This window comes from Nothoprocta perdicaria, unplaced genomic scaffold (assembly GCF_003342845.1).
Source record: "Nothoprocta perdicaria isolate Ctin4 unplaced genomic scaffold, notPer1 scaffold_61, whole genome shotgun sequence".
NCBI classification, from domain to species: Eukaryota; Metazoa; Chordata; class Aves; order Tinamiformes; family Tinamidae; genus Nothoprocta; species Nothoprocta perdicaria.
Window position 1 is genome coordinate 3,324,593 of NW_020455877.1, and position 19,238 is coordinate 3,343,830.

Here is a 19,238-nt window from a genome sequence, read left to right on the forward strand (position 1 = left end):
ACCCACAGATCAAAGGAAAAAAAAAATTATGATAGCAAGAAAAACCAAAACCATTCTTCTTAGAGTAATCGTAGTAGGTTGTCAGTGGTTCTTTTAAAGGCACTGATATCATCTGTTTCTTCAGAAAGCAATACCATATTATAGGTATCCTTGTCAACCTTTCCCTTTGCCCTTGTCCAGCCTTTTACACATTAATTTAAAATGTGTATAAGAATATATTTTACTTAATTCCTGTTTTGTTGTGAAGATCAAGCTCAGAGTGAGTCCCCAGACATATGGTCAAATGTTATATCATACCATCTAAGAAACTGGCTTTCACATAAAAATGGCCACTTTCTAGAATGCATTTGTGTTTGTATACATTCAAAGTCCTCTGAAACTGCCCTAAGTATACACAGATAATACAAATAGTATTTAGGTACATTCATAATTATTCTTTAAAGCATCTGCAAAAATAAAAAGGGGTTAGAATACATTTAAGCCCTTTTTTCCCTATATGGACATATTTTACTAGCTGTTTTGCAGGGTACAACCACAGTCTATCAAAAATGACTTTAGCTGTCAAATTTTTACAAACAGATTAAACCTGGTAACAGACTGAAGATCTTTATATATACATACGCAGAACATAGTTTTTAATTTGCATTTTCATCCATTTTGAAATGTGACAGTGTGCTTCCTTGCATCTTATTTCCAGAATTTGCAATTTTATCACCTTCTGATCTCCATTTTGGAAATACTTGATAATCTTCTCCTTTTAATTTACTTTTTTTTTTTTTTTTTTAAATAGGTATATTGGCTTCATTTCTTTCTGATCTCTGCAATTTTTTCTCCCCTTTTATTTGTTTCCATTTCTTCTTGGCTCTGTTGTCAAAATAAATATATCAAACATCATCATATAATTTAATCTGGTAAAACTATGCACTTTCAGAGACATTTAAAGCATTAAATCTTAAATGTTTATAAATGTACAAGAGATATGCATAATTTGCCCTAATGTAAATTCATCCATTTCCAAAATGTTCTGCAAAATTATTTTTTTCTTGGAAACCTTCCCAAGTAGATTATCTGAGAATCATATAGTAGTTGCATGGTAGTAACCTACATATGGTAGAACCCTAGTGATAGATAACAGAATGTGGTTTTGGATGATTTAGATCTATATAGAACCTCAAGAGAATTCTGCATCTCCAAGTGGAATCAAAGTGGTGTAGATTCCTAGCACAGAGCTAGCTGGGTCAATTTGTATTAAATAAGAGGTATTAAGAAAAACAGTGCCACTGGGAGGGGTCTGAAATGCAAATCAAAAAGTTGCATTTTTTTGGCTCATCCTCCAACAGGAGGATCCTCCTTTGTATCCTTTCAAAGACCAGAGTGGTTACTTAGTAAAAGTGTTACTGATGATAACAAGGAAAGGATTTATCCAGGAAAAAAAGGCAGTGTTTAGTAGAGTTCAAACTCATCTCATTTTCCCCTTTCAATGTAGCGCTTTTATAGCAAGGTAGAAGACTAAGATTGCAAGAACTGAGAGGCTGCTCTTCTATTCCACCTTCTGAACTGTGCCACTATACAGCAAAGTCTCTTACTATGTCAGTGGAGGAAAGAGATGGAAGATATGGAAGAAATGTCACGCACATCTGGCCTTTCATTTGAAAAAGGAAGACTGAGGTTATAATCTCTGTTTCCAAGACAGATGTAAAATGTATTGGTGATTCTTAGGGTATCTTCTATATATTTTGGTAGTCTAAGTCTTCTTAAGAATATGAACCTAGGCTGGTTATCTTTCAGTAATTGAAGGTAGTTCATGACGACGTAAGTGAAGAGGAAGAAAGACTCCTATCTCCACTTAGGCAAATTTTAACAAAGTTGCTTTGGCCAGTGCTACAAGTGAAAAAATACTTTATGCAGCTCCTCACTTAAAAGGTTGGTACAAAGTTTGCTTTCACAGCAATAATTTTGAAAAAAAAAAAAAATCAGAAATTATGGGTTACTTATCTATATAAAAGTATAAGTCTAGAAATGGAACTATTAATTTCTTCAGAGTATTCAACATCACTTAGAATCTTGCAGTCTCCTGTTATGGAGGTGTTGAAGGCAATTTCATATTTTCTATGTGGGAATAGATATACCATCTTTAATAAAAGGACTGAATTGCAAATATTTTTATGCAAGTTACCTGAATGGTGGATTTCAGCTTAGAGAATGTTTTTGCACGTGGGTTTCTTTTCCTCCAAGTTGGTGTATTATAAGGTCCTGAAGCATTTTTGTCTATAGAAAAATACATAAATTCTTTTATTTTCACTTAAAATACCAGGAAAGAGCTTCTTAGCTTGTTATATGAATTAAAAGCAACATAAACTGATAAATAAACTGATGAATAATGCATTATCTCTAAAATACATCCTATCACTAACTTATTTAATAATAGCAAACATAAAAACTGACTAGTATATTAACAATAATTTGTAATCATGTATAATTTTCATTAGGCTCTTGGGATCTTCCAAATGATCTTTCCAAGGACATTCTTGGTTGATAAAATAACTGTAATTTTGTTGAAAATCTTCCTAGTGCATAAATTGCTTTTAGATTAAATAAAACTATAATCCATGCTCTAATTTTTGTGCAAAGCCAAATTTGGGGCTGGAAAATTTCAAAGCAAATGGCTCAGCTACTACTGAAAAGAAAGGTAGTAAAAACTGTATTTTTTGTCTTTCTGATATTCTGATATTATTTATTTGAAATGTTTTATCTTTTTTTAAAAAATGATAAGGTGTATTCATTTTATTAAGAATGCTCCATTTGCAGGAGAGTCATAGGGCATCTGAGAGCTTCATTAACATGAATAATAATATTCAAGTCACTCTTGTAAAGTGAAGGTATCCCCAATAATACAGAAATGAAACTTGGTGAGCAGACAGCAAATAGATCCACTGATTTTGGTCATTCATTCTTGATGGTCTAGACTCCATTTTGCTATTTAGCTAGCATTAAAGTAGCACTCTGTGTGTTCAAAGCACAAGCTCCCTTGATGCATGTTTCAAGAATGAGAGATCAGCACTTCTACAGATTAGACTATGCAGTGAGGTTAAGAATCTTTCCACTCGACTGTATTCATCTTGAAGCAAGAGATATGTGGTCTAAAGAAGGTTCCTTTTATTGGAAGTGAAGGGCACTTGAAGGTAGAGATTCAACCCAACTTAGGAATATAAAATTGGCAAGGTGAATCACTTTCCCCATGTACACTTATTTAAATTAGTTATTGCTGAATTTGCAGCTGGAATAACAGAGGAGAAAACAAACTTCATTATCCAAAGTCACCATGGAGACTGGAATTAAAAAGGCAAATAAAAGATAGATTATGGTACTGCATTGTGTATAGCAGTATTAGCGAGATTAAAAAAAAAAAAAAAATGAAAGTTGTAAAATCAAAGCTATACCTGAAGCAGACTGCCAAAAAGAAAGATACAAAAGACAGAAGACTCAGAGTCCCACCTGAAAGCTTTTTATCGAATTCCTGACATAGGAAGTACTGTTAAGAGGATACTATTTCAAAGATGGTAAAAAGCGAAGAAAAATGTTATCCTGAAAGGATATCAGGAAGAATGTATTCAGTCCTCTGTCAAATAGAAATACAATAAGGCAACAAGCCCACAGCTAGGTCTGAATGCATTTCAAGACTTTGCTTATTCAAGAAGAAAAAGAAGAGTCATAACAAAACTCCAGTAAAACACAGGCTGAGGAAAAATATCACACAAAGCAAATGCATTCCTGGATCCCCTGCTGGTAGGACAAAAGTTGAACAAGAACTATTTCTTGAAATAAAACTAAGATTCTACTGCAAATTACTTCAAGCATTATTACTCTCAATATTTTCAGTAGAATAGGAGGTTAGAAATGGACTCTTACAAGGTTTACTTAAACACTTCAGAAAGTTAAAGATGCTTTTCAAATACACTCTAGAGAACAGATGACATACATTCTTCATCAGGCCTATTTAGAAATTCAACATGAAAATATATAATTTTACAGTAAATTCTACTGTATTCAACATAGGATTATATTCACATTAATTCTTTGAACAGATGAGGGGGAAAAAACATGCAGCAAGCAAGGCAGGGAGGAAGAGAGAGAAAGGAAGAAGAGAGAGAGAGAGAGAGAGAGAGAGAAAGATATCCAGTCTTTTGTTCAGTGTTGTTGTTATGAAACTTCTAGAAAATGTCACAAGAAATGACAAAGATTTAAGTCTCTGCGCCAGATTCAAGTGAAAAATCCCAGTAGAATAGTAATGTTTCTTCTTAGATAAGCCTATAAAATTTTAACAGATAATTCACATAGTTTTTAAGTATTTGTGCATGCTTTCACAAGCAGATCTTCTTTTGAGAGTAGTCAAAACTCCTATGAACTATAAAATCTGGGGATATGATAGTGCACATAAGCATATCAATCAATGCATTCATCCTTTTTCACTAAGTAGTGAAGTGCATTAGGAATAGACATGGATTCCTGCTATGAAGGTGGCTTACTGTTCATGAACATGACTATTCTATTCTATGCAGCTTCTACCACATTTCTATCTATGGATATGACAACAACCTACTTGAAAATTAAGCTGGAACAAATTTATTCTTGATCACACTAAACATGAGGCTGCAGTGATAAAACTTAAAGAAGAGTTCAGTTTAAAGCTCAAAAATATCTTTGAGGCATTTTAAGCATCCTATGTGACCCTGAACTCACCCATAGAGCCATTGAGCTTTGGCTCTTGGAAGACTGTGACATTACGGTAAAACACATATGCTGATCTTCCAGGTTCTGAAGAATTCAAGTAAGTCCTTCTTCCAGCTGCTCTTACAGAAGGAATATAAGAAGCGCTCTCATCATCCTTAACTTGATCATTTCTTTGATAATTTGCTTTAATTTTGGGCTTTGAAGTGTGCATTACTATAAATAAAAAAGAAAGTTTACATTTAAAAAAAAATCTTGTGGTATTAATCAAAATTTGTCAAATCATAACAGATGGAAAGGCAAAACAAAATAAATACTCTTTATGGATAGCAGACTGCCCATATTTGATGCTATAAACAGCAATTAACTATTATCACATCATCTAATAGTTTAGTAAATTAAAATGAATAACCCAACCATTTTCTCAAAATACCTTTGCCTGTTACTGTATTTGGCAAGTTTCTTGTTTCCTCAGAAGTCCATTTCTTTTTCTTTACTCCTTTAAATTGATGTTTCTTTACCAGCTCAGTGAAGTTGGTTGCTAAGGGATTAAAATAACACAAATTTATTCATTTCAAAAAGCACACAAAATTTGCTTATCAAAAATGCTAACGTGTTTGCCGGAACTATTCTCCCATTTGACACACACTTCCTGTAGAAGAGTTCACAGTCTCAAAATCTTGACAGCAAACTCAAAACTTGTCTAAAAACACAGAGACCAACAATACCTGGAGTTAATGGAATTACTTTGATCAGTTCAGAATGTTTCTCATTGCAAATGAGAATATCTTCATTAATACTATATTTAAGGATTATAGTTTAAAACTACAGACATGCTTTAATCCACAGTTTTAACAAGAATCAAGAAGTTTCATGCAATTTATATGCATGTCACAGTGGAAACAAATGTTCCTCCAGAGTCCAAGTATAACATATAAAGCAGAACTCTATGCAGGTCCATTGAGTCCAAAACACCAGTGGTAACTTTGCAGCTTGAACTCTGTGTAGTTACCGGATTCTTCGAAAATAGCAACAACAACAAACAAAAAACCAACAAGCAAGTAAAACAACAAGTAAAAAGTTTGTTCCTTCCTTCTGGTGCTTAGTGTTCATCCCTTGCAAGTAAGGCTATGCTTTGTCTCTCTTTGCTATATTATTTCAGCTATTTGTTGCACTGGAAACTGAACTACTAAACAATATGGAACAAAAAGAGAGAACTTAGATTTATAAAAGGCTGATTTTAACCCTCAATAACTCCAGCAATTCATTTTACAGCATGGGCTCACACACAGCTGAACTGGAATTGGTGACAAAGCGACATAAAAAGCACTGCAGAAATATAAGCAAATAACTAAAGAACTTCCTGAACTAGCTAAATCTCTGAGGACAATACACATAGTGACAAGGGCGTACCTGGATAAAAAGCATGTTAGCATGTCTCATGAACATCTGTGAACACTGTTGTCTAATCCACTGTCCTCTAAGTGTTGCCTGTGTACTATCTGACCAGGCCCATCCTGTCACCACATTGTAGAGGCAATATGCAAATTACAGGAACATACACTCTTGGGTCTATGGAGAGCAATGAACTCCAAAGGACACCTTCTGGATGAACCATGATTTTCTCCAACAGACTCTAAGTCTAACTAGATATATCATGAATTTGCGCAGTTAGCTAATATAACAAAAGACTGAATCATTTTAAGTACATTATATAAAGTGTTACGTTCTTCTCTAGATCTTATTTCTTTTCATTTCATTCTGATTAATTTTCTGTGAGATCTAACCTAGTTACAAATATGTTTTACTTCATGGAAGCTGTAACTTCACAGAACTTCACATGATCAAACACGGGCTTCAGAAAGACTTTTCTAACTCCTGGACTGTTCATGCTCACACTGAATTTAATGGAGGATGAAAAAGTGATCACAAAGGGCAGAATTGGACCACAATTTGCAACAATTGCTATTGTCATTTAATGAAAGAAATCATATTGTTAATGGAAATTTTCACTTTAGACTGGTTATGCAAAGTATATAATGTCCAATCCACTCACAGAAGAACAAAAAAATCTGATCTAAAAATATATAATAATAATTACCTTTCACATTAGGATATTTTGATATAATTGGTTCTTTTTCCCCAGCTAGTGACTCACTTCCTTTTCCTTCACCAAATACGCTTCTCTGTGCCACAAAACAATCACCTCCTATAAAAAATGAGTATCACAAAATTGTTTATACAGAAGAATGCAGGGAAAATTTAAGTGTAAACAAAACTGTGTTATTTTTATAATTAATTTTTATCAAGATGAACAAAAAATGTAAAAAATAATTATATCAAATAACTGATACAATAAAGCCAATAAAAATTCTGATAAGCAGTCAATTAAAGAAAAGCTTTTTCTTCATATGGATATCAACAGAGATGCAATTATAGAATTCACTCATACAAGATTATCTACAAGAAACATGCACGCCATACATACAGGTCACAGGGAAAGAAATAGTGTGCAAGACACATTTGCACAGTGTAGTACACTTCTTGAGCTGCAAGAAGCATACTGGCTTGTTCAATGCTAGACAGCTTGTTCAGCACAGTACTGCATTATTTTGTATGGAATAAGTAGAAAAAAATATTCTCTTGCAACTAACAAATATTTTTTAAAAATAGCAGTATATACTGTTAGGTAAACATAAATTCATGAAGTATACAAGGTACTCTTCATTCTCAATGATATGATTCCATACTGAAGTCAATGAGGCAAAACACTATATCCTCATTAATGTCGACTGTTTTTGCGCAGAGGAATCAGCCCCCACAGTACAAGATGTACTGCTGGAGCTTTAATATTTCTCTACATGACTACTGAAAAATACAGAGCTTGTTCATCATAACTAGGAAAAGACTCTTAAAATACAACAGTTTTTAAAAATATATACATTTGTAGGCATATCTAAACTTGTTTTTCCATAATCTCAGAGAACGATTTCTTTTCCAAAATCATGGAGAAATAATGATCACAAATAATAAAGAGAAAATATTTTATTATAATCATAAGAGAAATTATAAACATTGTTTTAATTAGAAAATAAAAAAATAAGAATAACCAAAAAAATAAAATGGTGAATAGTACATGTGTATTCAGTTACCTTATTTATCAAAGGATATTCTGTAAGGAAAAGCATATACTAAAGCATATTACCTCCATTTTCAAATGTTCTAAGATCAGTTCTGGTATTATCCTCTAATGATACTGAAATCACTCCTTGTCTTTTTGATTTATTAAATGTCGTAGGAATTGTATTACCATCACCTGGAAAGTCAGCAGAAGAAACTTTTTAGCTGTTTTTGCCATTCTACTTCTGTCAATGAGTTAGTAATTAGTTTAGAGCTAATTTCCTTCAATCTCTTATGTTCTTTTATCTCTTGTAATTTGGATACTATTTAATGTACCTTAAGCACCTGAGCAGAAAACACACAGAAGTTTGGGCTTGAGCAGAACACACAAGTTTGTAAGTTTGTGTCTTTACAAAGGAGAGAGGAAATTGCTCCCCCTTCTTTGGCTGATGAGCTGGACAAAGGGACATAGGCAGGTGGGAGACTGAGAGGAGCCTGGAGTGAGGGGGACAAAGGAGCCAGGTGACCTTCGGTGAGAACACATAGAGGGAGACAGGGAGCTGGGTGTAGGCTGTAACTCCTGAGTACCTTGGCCAATGGGAAAAAGGAGAGGGCTACCTAGGCCAGGAAATTAGGATAAAAGGGGGGCTGCAACCTCCAGCAGCTTGAAGGCCCCCACAGGGATTATCCCTGGTGGACTCTCCCTTTATTCGAACAAAGTTTTAGGTCTCCTCTGTCTCCTTTTTGGACATTCAGTTCTTGTCATCGAAGATTTTCCGCACACACCTAACACATGGTCATTATGTTTTTAGAAATGTAATGATAAAGCAGACACTTCTCAATACTGATGATTATGATTCTCACCTGAGCTAATTTACAGTATTTCTAGCATACATGTCCCTACAAAACCTAAATCCTTAAAGAACTTAACCAAAAATAAATGTTTTACGGAGACATATTCCTCTTTTTGGAATGTGTAATTATACAAAAACTTCTCTATTAAAAGTTAGAAATATTTATGTGACTGATCTCATCTGTAGTCCAAATATTTCTAAATACTTGCCAGAAAACCTTATCAAAACTATTTTGTGAACATAAACATGTTAGAAATAAACAAGAGAAGAACATTTTTGCCCAAATATATCAAGAAATTTAAGCTTGAAAAATCTTTCAATCAAAAAAGGTGAGATTTTTTCCTTTGACAGTGTTTTATTAACCAATCTTCTTGCTCAAATCTGATATATATATAGCAAAGTTATCAAGACTTTATCCCTGAAATTTCCACTAAAATAAAACAGTGAGTTTTTATTATTAAAACTACCAGATCATTCTTCCTCCAGTAATTTTAAATGGCTCACCTACGAATTACTCTAGTACCTTAGAATACTAAAATCACAAACCTCTCTCAAAAGAAGGAATTATACTATCAGTTATTCCACAAAAAGTATGGATTTTTCAGCCATGCCACCTCATTGAAGAGTGAAGAGAAAAAATAAGGATGATAAATATTTACTAATTTTCATTTCTTTGACTTTAACTGTACTGGATAAGGTCCAAAATTCAAAAGAAAAGGTAACTTTGCTTCATAAGACAGTTAAATGGAGACTTATTTTGTCTAAATTTAGTTATCTAAAAGTCGCAAATAAAGCTAAGTATAGCCATCTAGATGCCACAAATAGAAAAAGTCGAGCACCTGTGGAAAGTTATTCATCTTATTTATCTTTGCCTTTATCTTCATCTTTGTCTTATGATTCAGTGAATATTCCAACAGGAGAACCTATCTCTTGCAATTTACACTAGGGAGAGACTATATAATAAATAGATGCCAACTTCAGGATGGCTGTTTTTAGCCTAGGTAAATCTAAAGAAAAAAATATATGAAAGACCTATGTAATGGATTTCAGGAAAGTATACAAAAGATAAGGGTCAGACTATATCTATTTTCTCTACCTATAATCAATACAAGTGAGTCACCAGTTGTCTGACCATATTTATGCAGGGAGAATTATTGAAGGATTTTCATGGAACTTTTTACAAGTAATCTGCTTTTTTCACTAATGAAAAGGGGGGAGGAGGAAGGCTAAACTATCTAATAATCTCTCCCTGCAACAGTAATTTTAAAAAGGGGTAAACACTGTTCAAAAAAATGAAAAGTACTTGCCTTTCTGCAAATCTCTCCTGACAGCTCCCAAAGGCAGTAGCTCATCTTCTGGAGCTGAAGACACTGTTTTTGTTGATTGGTGCTCCTGAAGAGACTGAATCCCATAATACTCTCCTAACAATATCCCGCAGAGGAAAGAAAAAATTACTACATTGGAAACTTTGCTGTTTACTAAAGGGTCATTAATTTCATATTTACCAGACTTATAGCACATTTCCTTTATTGCTCTCTCCTCCTCAATGTCTGCAGCAGTCTTGGCCAGCAAATAAGAAATATCTGTAGGGATTATTTTAAAAAGATTATTAAACCTCTACAAAGATCTTCAACATTGCTTAATGATCAAATATCCTAATGGATTTCATTTTAATCATGATTTTCTTCCCCACTGCAACCTCTGCTTCTGAGCAAAAAAACTATTTCTGACATATATATTTACAAGTCCAATGTAATTTCAGTTAAAACAAATATTAAAAAGCTAATGTTTGTTTATACAAAATGATTCAAAATCATCTTCAGTACTCATTTTAAAAATATTTTTGTTTACACCCAAAATACAAGTCCTTTGATGAAGCATATCCCAAAGGACTGCTTGTCACAATGACTCTGCCCTCTGTCTACTGGCAGAGCTGGATGGCTGTATCTCAGTTAAAGTCAATTGGATTAGCGAAGTCATTTTTTACCTTGTTTAATGTATTTTTTTCTGACTGGAAAAGGTTTGGGAAGCATTAGCAAGCAGCCCCTTCTAGCCCACCTGAAGGACAAGGAGGTGGGAGGCGAAAGGCATCTTGGGGCTGTCTGAGAACAGTAATTTGCAGAATGTAAATTGGTAGAATGCACACATGCCAGCTCACTTTGGTTTGCTAGGGATGTGCAATTCATTCAATCCCTATGAATCTCATTATATCATTTATCATATATTATTTCATTTATAAAAGATTAGTCTAGATGAGACAAATTCAAAAGTTTAACTACAAGTTTGATTAAAAATACATTTACTTAAAATAGTGAAGAAAATATTTGGAGCTGCGCAGACCAGAACCCTTTTTGTTTGCCATGAAAACGAAACAGTTCGTGAACTGCTACTGTAAAACCCTGTTAAATATTGTCTGATACAGTACTGATACAGTACTTGTTAAAGTTAAGGCACACAGTATGTTCCCAGCCCACACATCTATGTTACTGGGAATCGTGACACGAAAAAGAAGATAATCAAATATTTCTTCTTAAATAACAGAGACCTAACAGCTCAGACCATCCCTCATTCTTGAGATTCTGAACACAGTATTTGATGGTCACCTGAGTTGTGGATCTAAGTTTATACCTAAATTAATAAGAAAGAGGTGGTGAACTATATCATAATCATAACATCAACATAGATATTTACAGGAGTGAGAAATTCTTAGGGTAACTCATTTAGTGACTACCAGATTCATGAACTCAGGAACTAGAAGAAAATTGTTGTAAATACTTGGCAAAAAATGTAATAGTTTGGCTACTTGGCTAAAAACATTAGTCATTATAAAAAATCAGTTGTAAACAATATTGCAAAAGGATTGGAAAAGTCTCTTCTATTGTTTTATATAAAAAAAAAAAAAAACAAAATATGTTTACAATTCTCTTCCTCTTCATCCTCGTCCTCATCCTCTTGGTGGTTAACATTTATAATCAATGGAGGGTGAATAGGTCTTAAAATATTCTCTTGATTTTTGAGTGATTCTTGATCACAAGCTGGATGTAGAGTCCCCTCTTGGGCATACTGTTGCAATGTGATATCTACAGAAAACAGTATGATAATTATCTTGTTAATTGAGAATCTGAACAGCAAATGCAGGTTCACTTTAGCAGGTATAGTTTTGAAAACATTATCATATTTCAAGACGCAGTAATATAGTCAAATTGTACTTTTCAGGTAAAATACCACCTCTACAGAGTTTATCAAAGGTAAATCCTGCAAAAATATAAAGTATGGAAAGACATGCCCTAGCTGAATTCAAAGACATCACTGAATAAAGGTTTATGAAAAGAGGTGTATTCTGATCATTCCATTCTCCATCACATTAACAAAGGCTGATTATCTCTTTTAGGCTGGTGGATATATGAATTTGAATCAGTGACTTTCTTTCCTCCAATCCCTTTGTAGAAGTTTCACAATACAGGAAATACAATACAGAAAAATATGCAATTAGTAATTCCTGGGCTCAAGTGAGGAAGTGAATTTAGGAATCTGTGACTCCACATGGGAAAATCATATAAACATGCTTAATAATAAGCAGTTATGGAGAATATAGCCTTACCAAGCACTAGATTACCCATTTTTAGCTTTTTTTTTTTTTTTAAATCTATTTTTATAAATCACAACTCTGGTAAAAACATGTGCATGAATATCACATTAAACCCCTTAAATAAAACTGATCTGCAATTGTGAATTTGCCACATTAAAGGCAATATAGAACTCTTTAACCCAATAGACTTTCTCATTGTCCAGAATCAGGTTTTATTAGTTTTGGATAGCGGAAGACAAATCAAATTTTAAAAAACTTAAGAAAAAATGTCAGTATTAAAATTAATAAATGCTTGTTTAGCATTTGCAATGTTGTTTGGAGCTCATGAACATTTAAATTGTACCTATTTCAGGAAAAAAAAAAAAAAGGATTGGTCCCTTTCTCTAGTCTTGGATGTAAATGTGCTCTTAAACAGGGTTCATTTACCCATAGGTACATATGTATGTATGTGCCTGTACCTATGGATTCACTAGTACATATCGGGTATAGTTTCTGATTTATACCAGCACATATTGGGCAGTCTCTGAACCATGACATATGCAAAAACATGCCTTTTTGTTTACAGCAATGCTAACTGACAGGAGAGGTGTTCACAGCAATGCTAACTGACAGGAGTGGATGTTGGATTGAGAACTATATTGAAAGCCGTATAGACTTTGTTAAACAGGACTTAAGCTCCTGTCTTGGTCTTTCCAGTTAATTAGTCTCAACACAGTCAGATAGGAGAGTATAACTTCTCCTTCAAGAATTTCAGGTACACAAGGTGCTTGTTTCTTGGTGGGTATCTTTTTTGTAACATCAATACACATCTCTGGAGATAAAGCCAGTGAATAACTATAATTTAGTCTTCCTGTACATGTGTATGTTGTAAGTCATGCAAACTCTTGCTGTCCTTCACGTTTCTCCCTGATTTCTGGCATGTTTTGGTTCCCTGCTCCGGGCTCCTATTCTTGTCCAGTTGTATACCAGGATTCTTATTCCCTAAAGTACATTCTTATGCCATATTTTCCTATAACTAATCTTATTCTTGGATAGAAGAGAAAAACTATAGCATCTTTAAGAACTATTATTGGGTTTAAATAGCATACTATCAATATTCATGCTCAGAAGAGGCATTCAAAATCACTGAAGAAGAAAATGATACTAAAAAAAAAGCTGTGCATGCAGCACTGGATTTTATGCTGTCTACATGAGGGACATTTCCTCTGCATGTAATTTAAAACTAATAAAATGCTCTATCAATACATATATAGCAACTACTGGCTCTTACAATCTCCACGTTCTTTTCCTCCTACATTTCATTCTCTTAAATAATTAGCTGGGCACTGATCATTTTCAGTATTTTACAAAGAATGAGCTAAAGTAGTAAATACCCAAGTTAAAATATGAAAAAATCGGTGTTAGTTTTTATGAATGTTTTATTAGTATTTCTAATTACTGACCTAATCTGGCCATCATCTTGAATTTGCCAGTAAAACTCATGATGTGTGTCTTCATGAGGTTTTTTTAGGGTTTTTTTTTTTTGAGTAAAATTACTTATTAAGCAGTACAGAACTCAAATTCATCTTCCATCTCACTTGAAATGTTGACTGAACTTTAGTTTCTGGGGCTGCACATGTATGAACACTGTGTGAAGCTGTGCTTCACAAAAAGGGGAGGTTAACTTAGTATCAGGCATTTATCTCCATAAAGTTTCTTTCTTTTTTTTTTTTTTTTGTCAAAACTTACTATTTAAAGACATGTAAAGACATTAATGCTTGCTTCATCACTGATGTGAAGAGATTCCCTTTTCTATGGGAATCCTTGGCTTTTGTAATGGCAATGAACTCTTACACTCATCTAGCTCCTTTTTCCCCCACCTCACACCTAAAAAACCAGAACTTAGCATACTTGTATCAGACATAGTTACTTATATTGTCAGTAGTTGAAATACAGTCATCAGTTCACAGTAGTAAAAAAGCATTTTTATGGTATTTCTGACATTAAGAGAATGAAGTAATTTCCTCAGAGAGAATGGGTGATTTCAAACATATTTGTAGAAAGCTTAATTGGCTTCCTATATAGATATATGTTTGAATAATGAAAATTTGTTTCTACCTAAATATATGAAAAAGACAGTGGAGAAAGTGTCCCGACAACACATGTAACTAATCTGCTGTAGAATTAAATGCACAACATTTGAGTTTGAATTTGTTATGGTCCAGGGAAGGAAAGTACTGTACTGTAGTCTGTAAAAAAACATTCTAGAGTGAAAATATCTTGCCAATTCAGAAGCTTTGAAGTAACTGACAAAGAACAATTACTACCAAAGATCACATGCTAACAGAAGATTGATTTCTCATAGAACAAAATCTTCAGACTAGATCTGATATTTTATTTCTTCTGTACTGCAGACAAGCATATAATACTACAAAAATACAGCACAGATGAAAAGGTAGTTTTAATTTTACTTGATGCATCTTAGCAACCTATATTGCCATGTCACTTCTTGCATGCAACTAATTTTTATGAACAATCCCAATGTGACAGCTAAAGAAATTCATATGGCAATCCTACTCAAATAGCATTACAATTCTTAATTTGCCTTGATCATTAGAATGCCTTAATTTTATGTGATAGGTGACATCTGTTCTATTTCCAATGGTATATTTCTTTACCTTAACATTATGGAAACACTAAAATTTAACTACAATTTTGTGTATTTACATTAACAACCAAATTGAGAAAATATTTTTACTCACTGCTACTAGGTGGCAAAAAAAGTCCATTTATATTACGAGGTTTGCTATGATGGAAGACACAACTGATCCTCACACAGCCTAATGGCTGAGTTTCCCAGAAACATGAGATGTTGTATTTTTGCTACAGGAGAAAATGAACAGTTTTCAGATATTGTAAAAATAACAATAAGGATGGACCACATAATGATTAATACAAGTGGCATTGTTGTAAACATATGACTAAGACCTCATGACATGGAATTCTAGTATTTTAGAAAAGTTATCTACAGCTAAATCAATGTAAAACTTACTCATGAGGATCAGAGTAAGTCAGTTTACCTACTGGACTGCAAACTTTTTATGAGATGCTGGCATCATGTATTCCAAATATACTTCATATCTGTATGCTTTATTTTTTTTCTGCCTAATGGGATAATCAGACTTACCTCAGATTAAATCTGTTGTTCAAATGCAGATTGAGTAGGTACAGTACTCTTATACTATTACTTTCTTCTTATTAAAGGAGTTGGGATTGTGCGAAAACAGTCATTAAAAACAAAAATCAGAAAACTGCAAATTACAATCTGAAAGAATAAAAAGTGGGGAGCCTGTAAACCTTGCACAGGATTCTCAGACTTGGATTTCAATTTGTTCCATTTCATGTTTGAAGTGTCAGTTCAGCAAAGGTATGCCCTTTCTGTTTTCAGACTAAGACAATGTGCTTCAAGGGACTTGCTAGTCTTTTATTTCTATATGTCTAAACATGTAAAACAGATGTGAGCACTTCCCCTCTCTCCATAATGAGCACAAAGTGTCACAACTAATAGGCTTTTCACAGTGACAGACTGTGAATCTGGAAACCTAGTGAGAAAAAAAATATATGACTTTGAGCTGTCACTCTAGATTCCCTTATATCAGTGGTTGACTTAAATTGTATATCTTTCTTTTTTAAGTAATGAGGGAGATAATACAGTAGCAACAGTATTATGGAACAAATATTGCAAGCTATTGAAACCCCCCAGATTAGCAGTGCTAAGGCTGCAGGTACTATACCATTTGCTACATCTCGCAGCAGTTTTTATATAATGATAAATAAGGGCATAATGGAAAAGAACGAATATCTGCATGGTGTCTTTTCATGACTGCTGCTTTTATCCACGGTATAGTGTATTTCTGCTTTTTCTCTATTGATCAATATTTTTTCTAGTTCTGAAAGGCTATGCTGTATTACATAATGGTACTTTTCCTAAAAGCCTCATTTACGTTAATCAAAATACTTTTTCTTTCTGCTATATCTCTGCATTAACAGAGTTTGCAAAGTTAAGTATAATTTCTGATTATGCAATTTACTTGACTCCACAATGCAGTTTTTCACTATAAAGTACCATTTCCTTGAGGTATCTTCTTCACTTTTGTGATAAACACACTCATTGCCCAGAATATGGAAAACTCAGGTTTATTCCCCAGATATGAGCAGCTGAGTGCTACAAATGCCAGGCTACTCACAAATTCTAAATGCGTGTCTAATTTTTCATGCAAAAGAAAAATATATCTAAAAAGATTTCAACTCTCCCTTAAATATATGGGGATATTTTCATTTACTTCTGGGAGGTAATTTTGCACCCTGTTACATACATTGATAGTTGGATCTGAGAGTGACATCTCTAAACCATGTCACTTCAAGAGTGTAGACCATACAACTGGGCTATATACTGGGATGCTTGAATTTGTAGCCTGTCTCTAACACACTAACTAAATCTCTGATGCTGAAATGGATGCAGTAACAAGATCCCTACATGGACCCTTTAATTTTTACCAGATAGGGTAGAAATATTTCTCTGAAGGGGGACATCACTGTGAATGACTTTGATTTTAAGTAACTGCTTTTACAGAACTTCAGGCAGTCAGTATGTGCAGAAATTATAAATATGTTTATTCAGAATTACCATAAAACTGATCCAATTAAAAACAAGTTATGAGTGATCTCTAATGTATTGCTTACAGATTTTTCACTCACACTTGTTTGAATATCTGAGACCAATACTTAGGAGTAATGAGTATCTAACTTAAACTACCTCTTCTCAATTCTTCTGCAAATCAGGTATTTGATTTACATATGCTGCCACGATCCAAGGAGAGTAACACATATCAGTGTTTAACCTTACACGCTAAACTTTTCTTTAAATATTTATGCATAAAAAAACTTAAGGATGCAATATTTACCTTTGTACAGGTTGAATAGGCATAGCGATCATTCCCAATCTCCACCATTTTCACCTCCTGTGCTTCTAGGCCACTCTTTGTATAGGCAGAGTACCCACAGAAACTTAAAAGATGTCAATATACAAGAAAATCTTAAATTTCTCCTGAAAACAGCAGTTTTCCTTGAAAACTGGGTTTTCAGAACCTTAGCTCTTTTTCTTTTTGAAACAAAATTCCAATTGACAACGTATCTAAAAATTATACTTAGAACTAAGTACAGTTAAACAACCAAGGTGGTACCTTCTCCAGGTTTACTGAATTGTTGAGCACGGTTGCTAGAGAGGGCGGAACACTGAACTTCTGCGGGGTCCCACTGTTCCTCCAGTTTTTGTGACATCAGTGTAATGACATCATGTGGCTGCTCCAGCTTGGGCACCTTCCTTCCTTCCATTGCTCCAAAAAGACAAACTGTGGTCTAAAGAGTCTCCCATGCCAGTGCTTCTTTGATGTAAAAGGGAACAAATCCATTGACAACTCTTAAGCATACTCAATTTCCATGTAAACATTTGCTTCAGGATTGGTAGCTTTGGCTATTATTTCAGAGCCCAAATACAAACATTAGTTAGACTAACTTTAAAAAAAAAAAATTGGAGGTCTAATGTTTTAGCATTAATTGCCTTTTCTTGCCTTTTCTTGCTAGAACCAAAGCTAAAGCAGAAAGAACAATGTACACTAGAGTCACTAATTAACATGTCATTCATGTCCTAAGCTGCCTTTGACCAAAAACTAGAGAAGGGTGAATATGCCCTTTTAATCTTGGAAAATGGTAAGGCGTACTGTCAATTTACAACATTGAGTGTCATCACTGACTTCAAAATAAACATTCAAAGCACTCAGAGCAAAATCTCTGGCTTTAGAAGCAAAACTTTGAAGGAGGAGCAGAAAAAGAGCAGCTAGTTCACTGGACAAGGATGCCATAACTTTGAGTAAAAATGGTGCAGGAGATATAGGAGAGAGGTAGAAGGTAGGATTTGTGGAGATAGGGTAAATAAAAAAGAAAGGCAGAGATTCATTCTAATATCAGGAAACCTAGGTGGCTGGCATATTTCTTTCCCCCAGAATAGACAGGCTTGTAACCAGGGTATACTCAGAGTTCTACTCTCCATCTACCAGAGATGAAAGGCAGCTGTAGGTGACCACATGGAGATGAAACTGGCTAGACAGTGATTACACCCCAGCTGGGGAAAAAGTACAAAGAAGTTCAAAACCTCAATTTTTTTTTTTTTTTTTTTTTTTTGGTTTCTACATGAAGACCATTAACCTGAATATCAAGAGATAGCCTGTAGACTAACAGTACAAAGGAAAATACGTGGAGGCCTGAGCACCTTAACTTACTAAAATTATTTATGAAGTACGGAGTTTACATCAGTACAGCACAGAATTGCCATGCGGGATCAAGCTAGATAGGAATTCCTAGTGAGGGCTTTAAATACACAAACGATGCAGAACATCTCCAAGACTTGTGCCAGACCCACATCTGACTACAGTGTGCAGGAGAAAGAAAACTAGGGAAAATCAAGTCAACAAACAAAGAATTATCAGTGGGCAGAAATAAACAAAACTTAAAAGAAGTTAACATTGTCAAGACATATTCGAGCAGCAGACAGCTTGTAGCTATGTAGCTATGGCTGAACAGGACACAGAAGAGAGCAAGGTGAGGAAGAATTTAGTCAAATATTGCCTACAAATTCCACGAGCTACAGCACCAGAAAAGGGGACTTGATCTGACAGAGGTAAAACTGGACGTAGAGGGTAAAAACACCTGATAACAGACTCTCCATGCCAACAGTCTGATAGGGAATAAAGGAAAAAAGGAAAGGAAAAGAAAAGGCATAAATAAATGAACCAGCACGAGGAACCATCTACCCTCCCATGCAGCAAACCGCCACCCTCGACCCCTTCCCCGGTGCCGCCCCCCCACCGTCACCAACGGCCGCCGCCGCGCGGCCACCGGCGCCTCCCGGC

At 34.4% G+C, this 19,238-nt stretch overlaps 1 protein-coding gene across 1 annotated transcript; it reads right to left on the reverse strand.

The window, feature by feature from the left end:
• Positions 1-801: 801 nt before the first annotated feature.
• CUNH12orf50 (chromosome unknown C12orf50 homolog) lies at positions 802-17,342 on the reverse strand. Its single transcript, XM_026049735.1, has 11 exons — positions 17,235-17,342; positions 15,033-15,153; positions 11,621-11,782; positions 10,208-10,285; positions 10,010-10,123; positions 7,934-8,044; positions 6,830-6,937; positions 5,162-5,269; positions 4,741-4,944; positions 2,177-2,268; positions 802-864 (listed from the first exon to the last, which is right to left on the reverse strand). Exons 1-11 carry the CDS (start codon positions 17,280-17,282, stop codon positions 802-804), a joined length of 1,209 nt encoding a protein of 402 aa, XP_025905520.1. The 5' UTR covers positions 17,283-17,342.
• Positions 17,343-19,238: the final 1,896 nt, after the last annotated feature.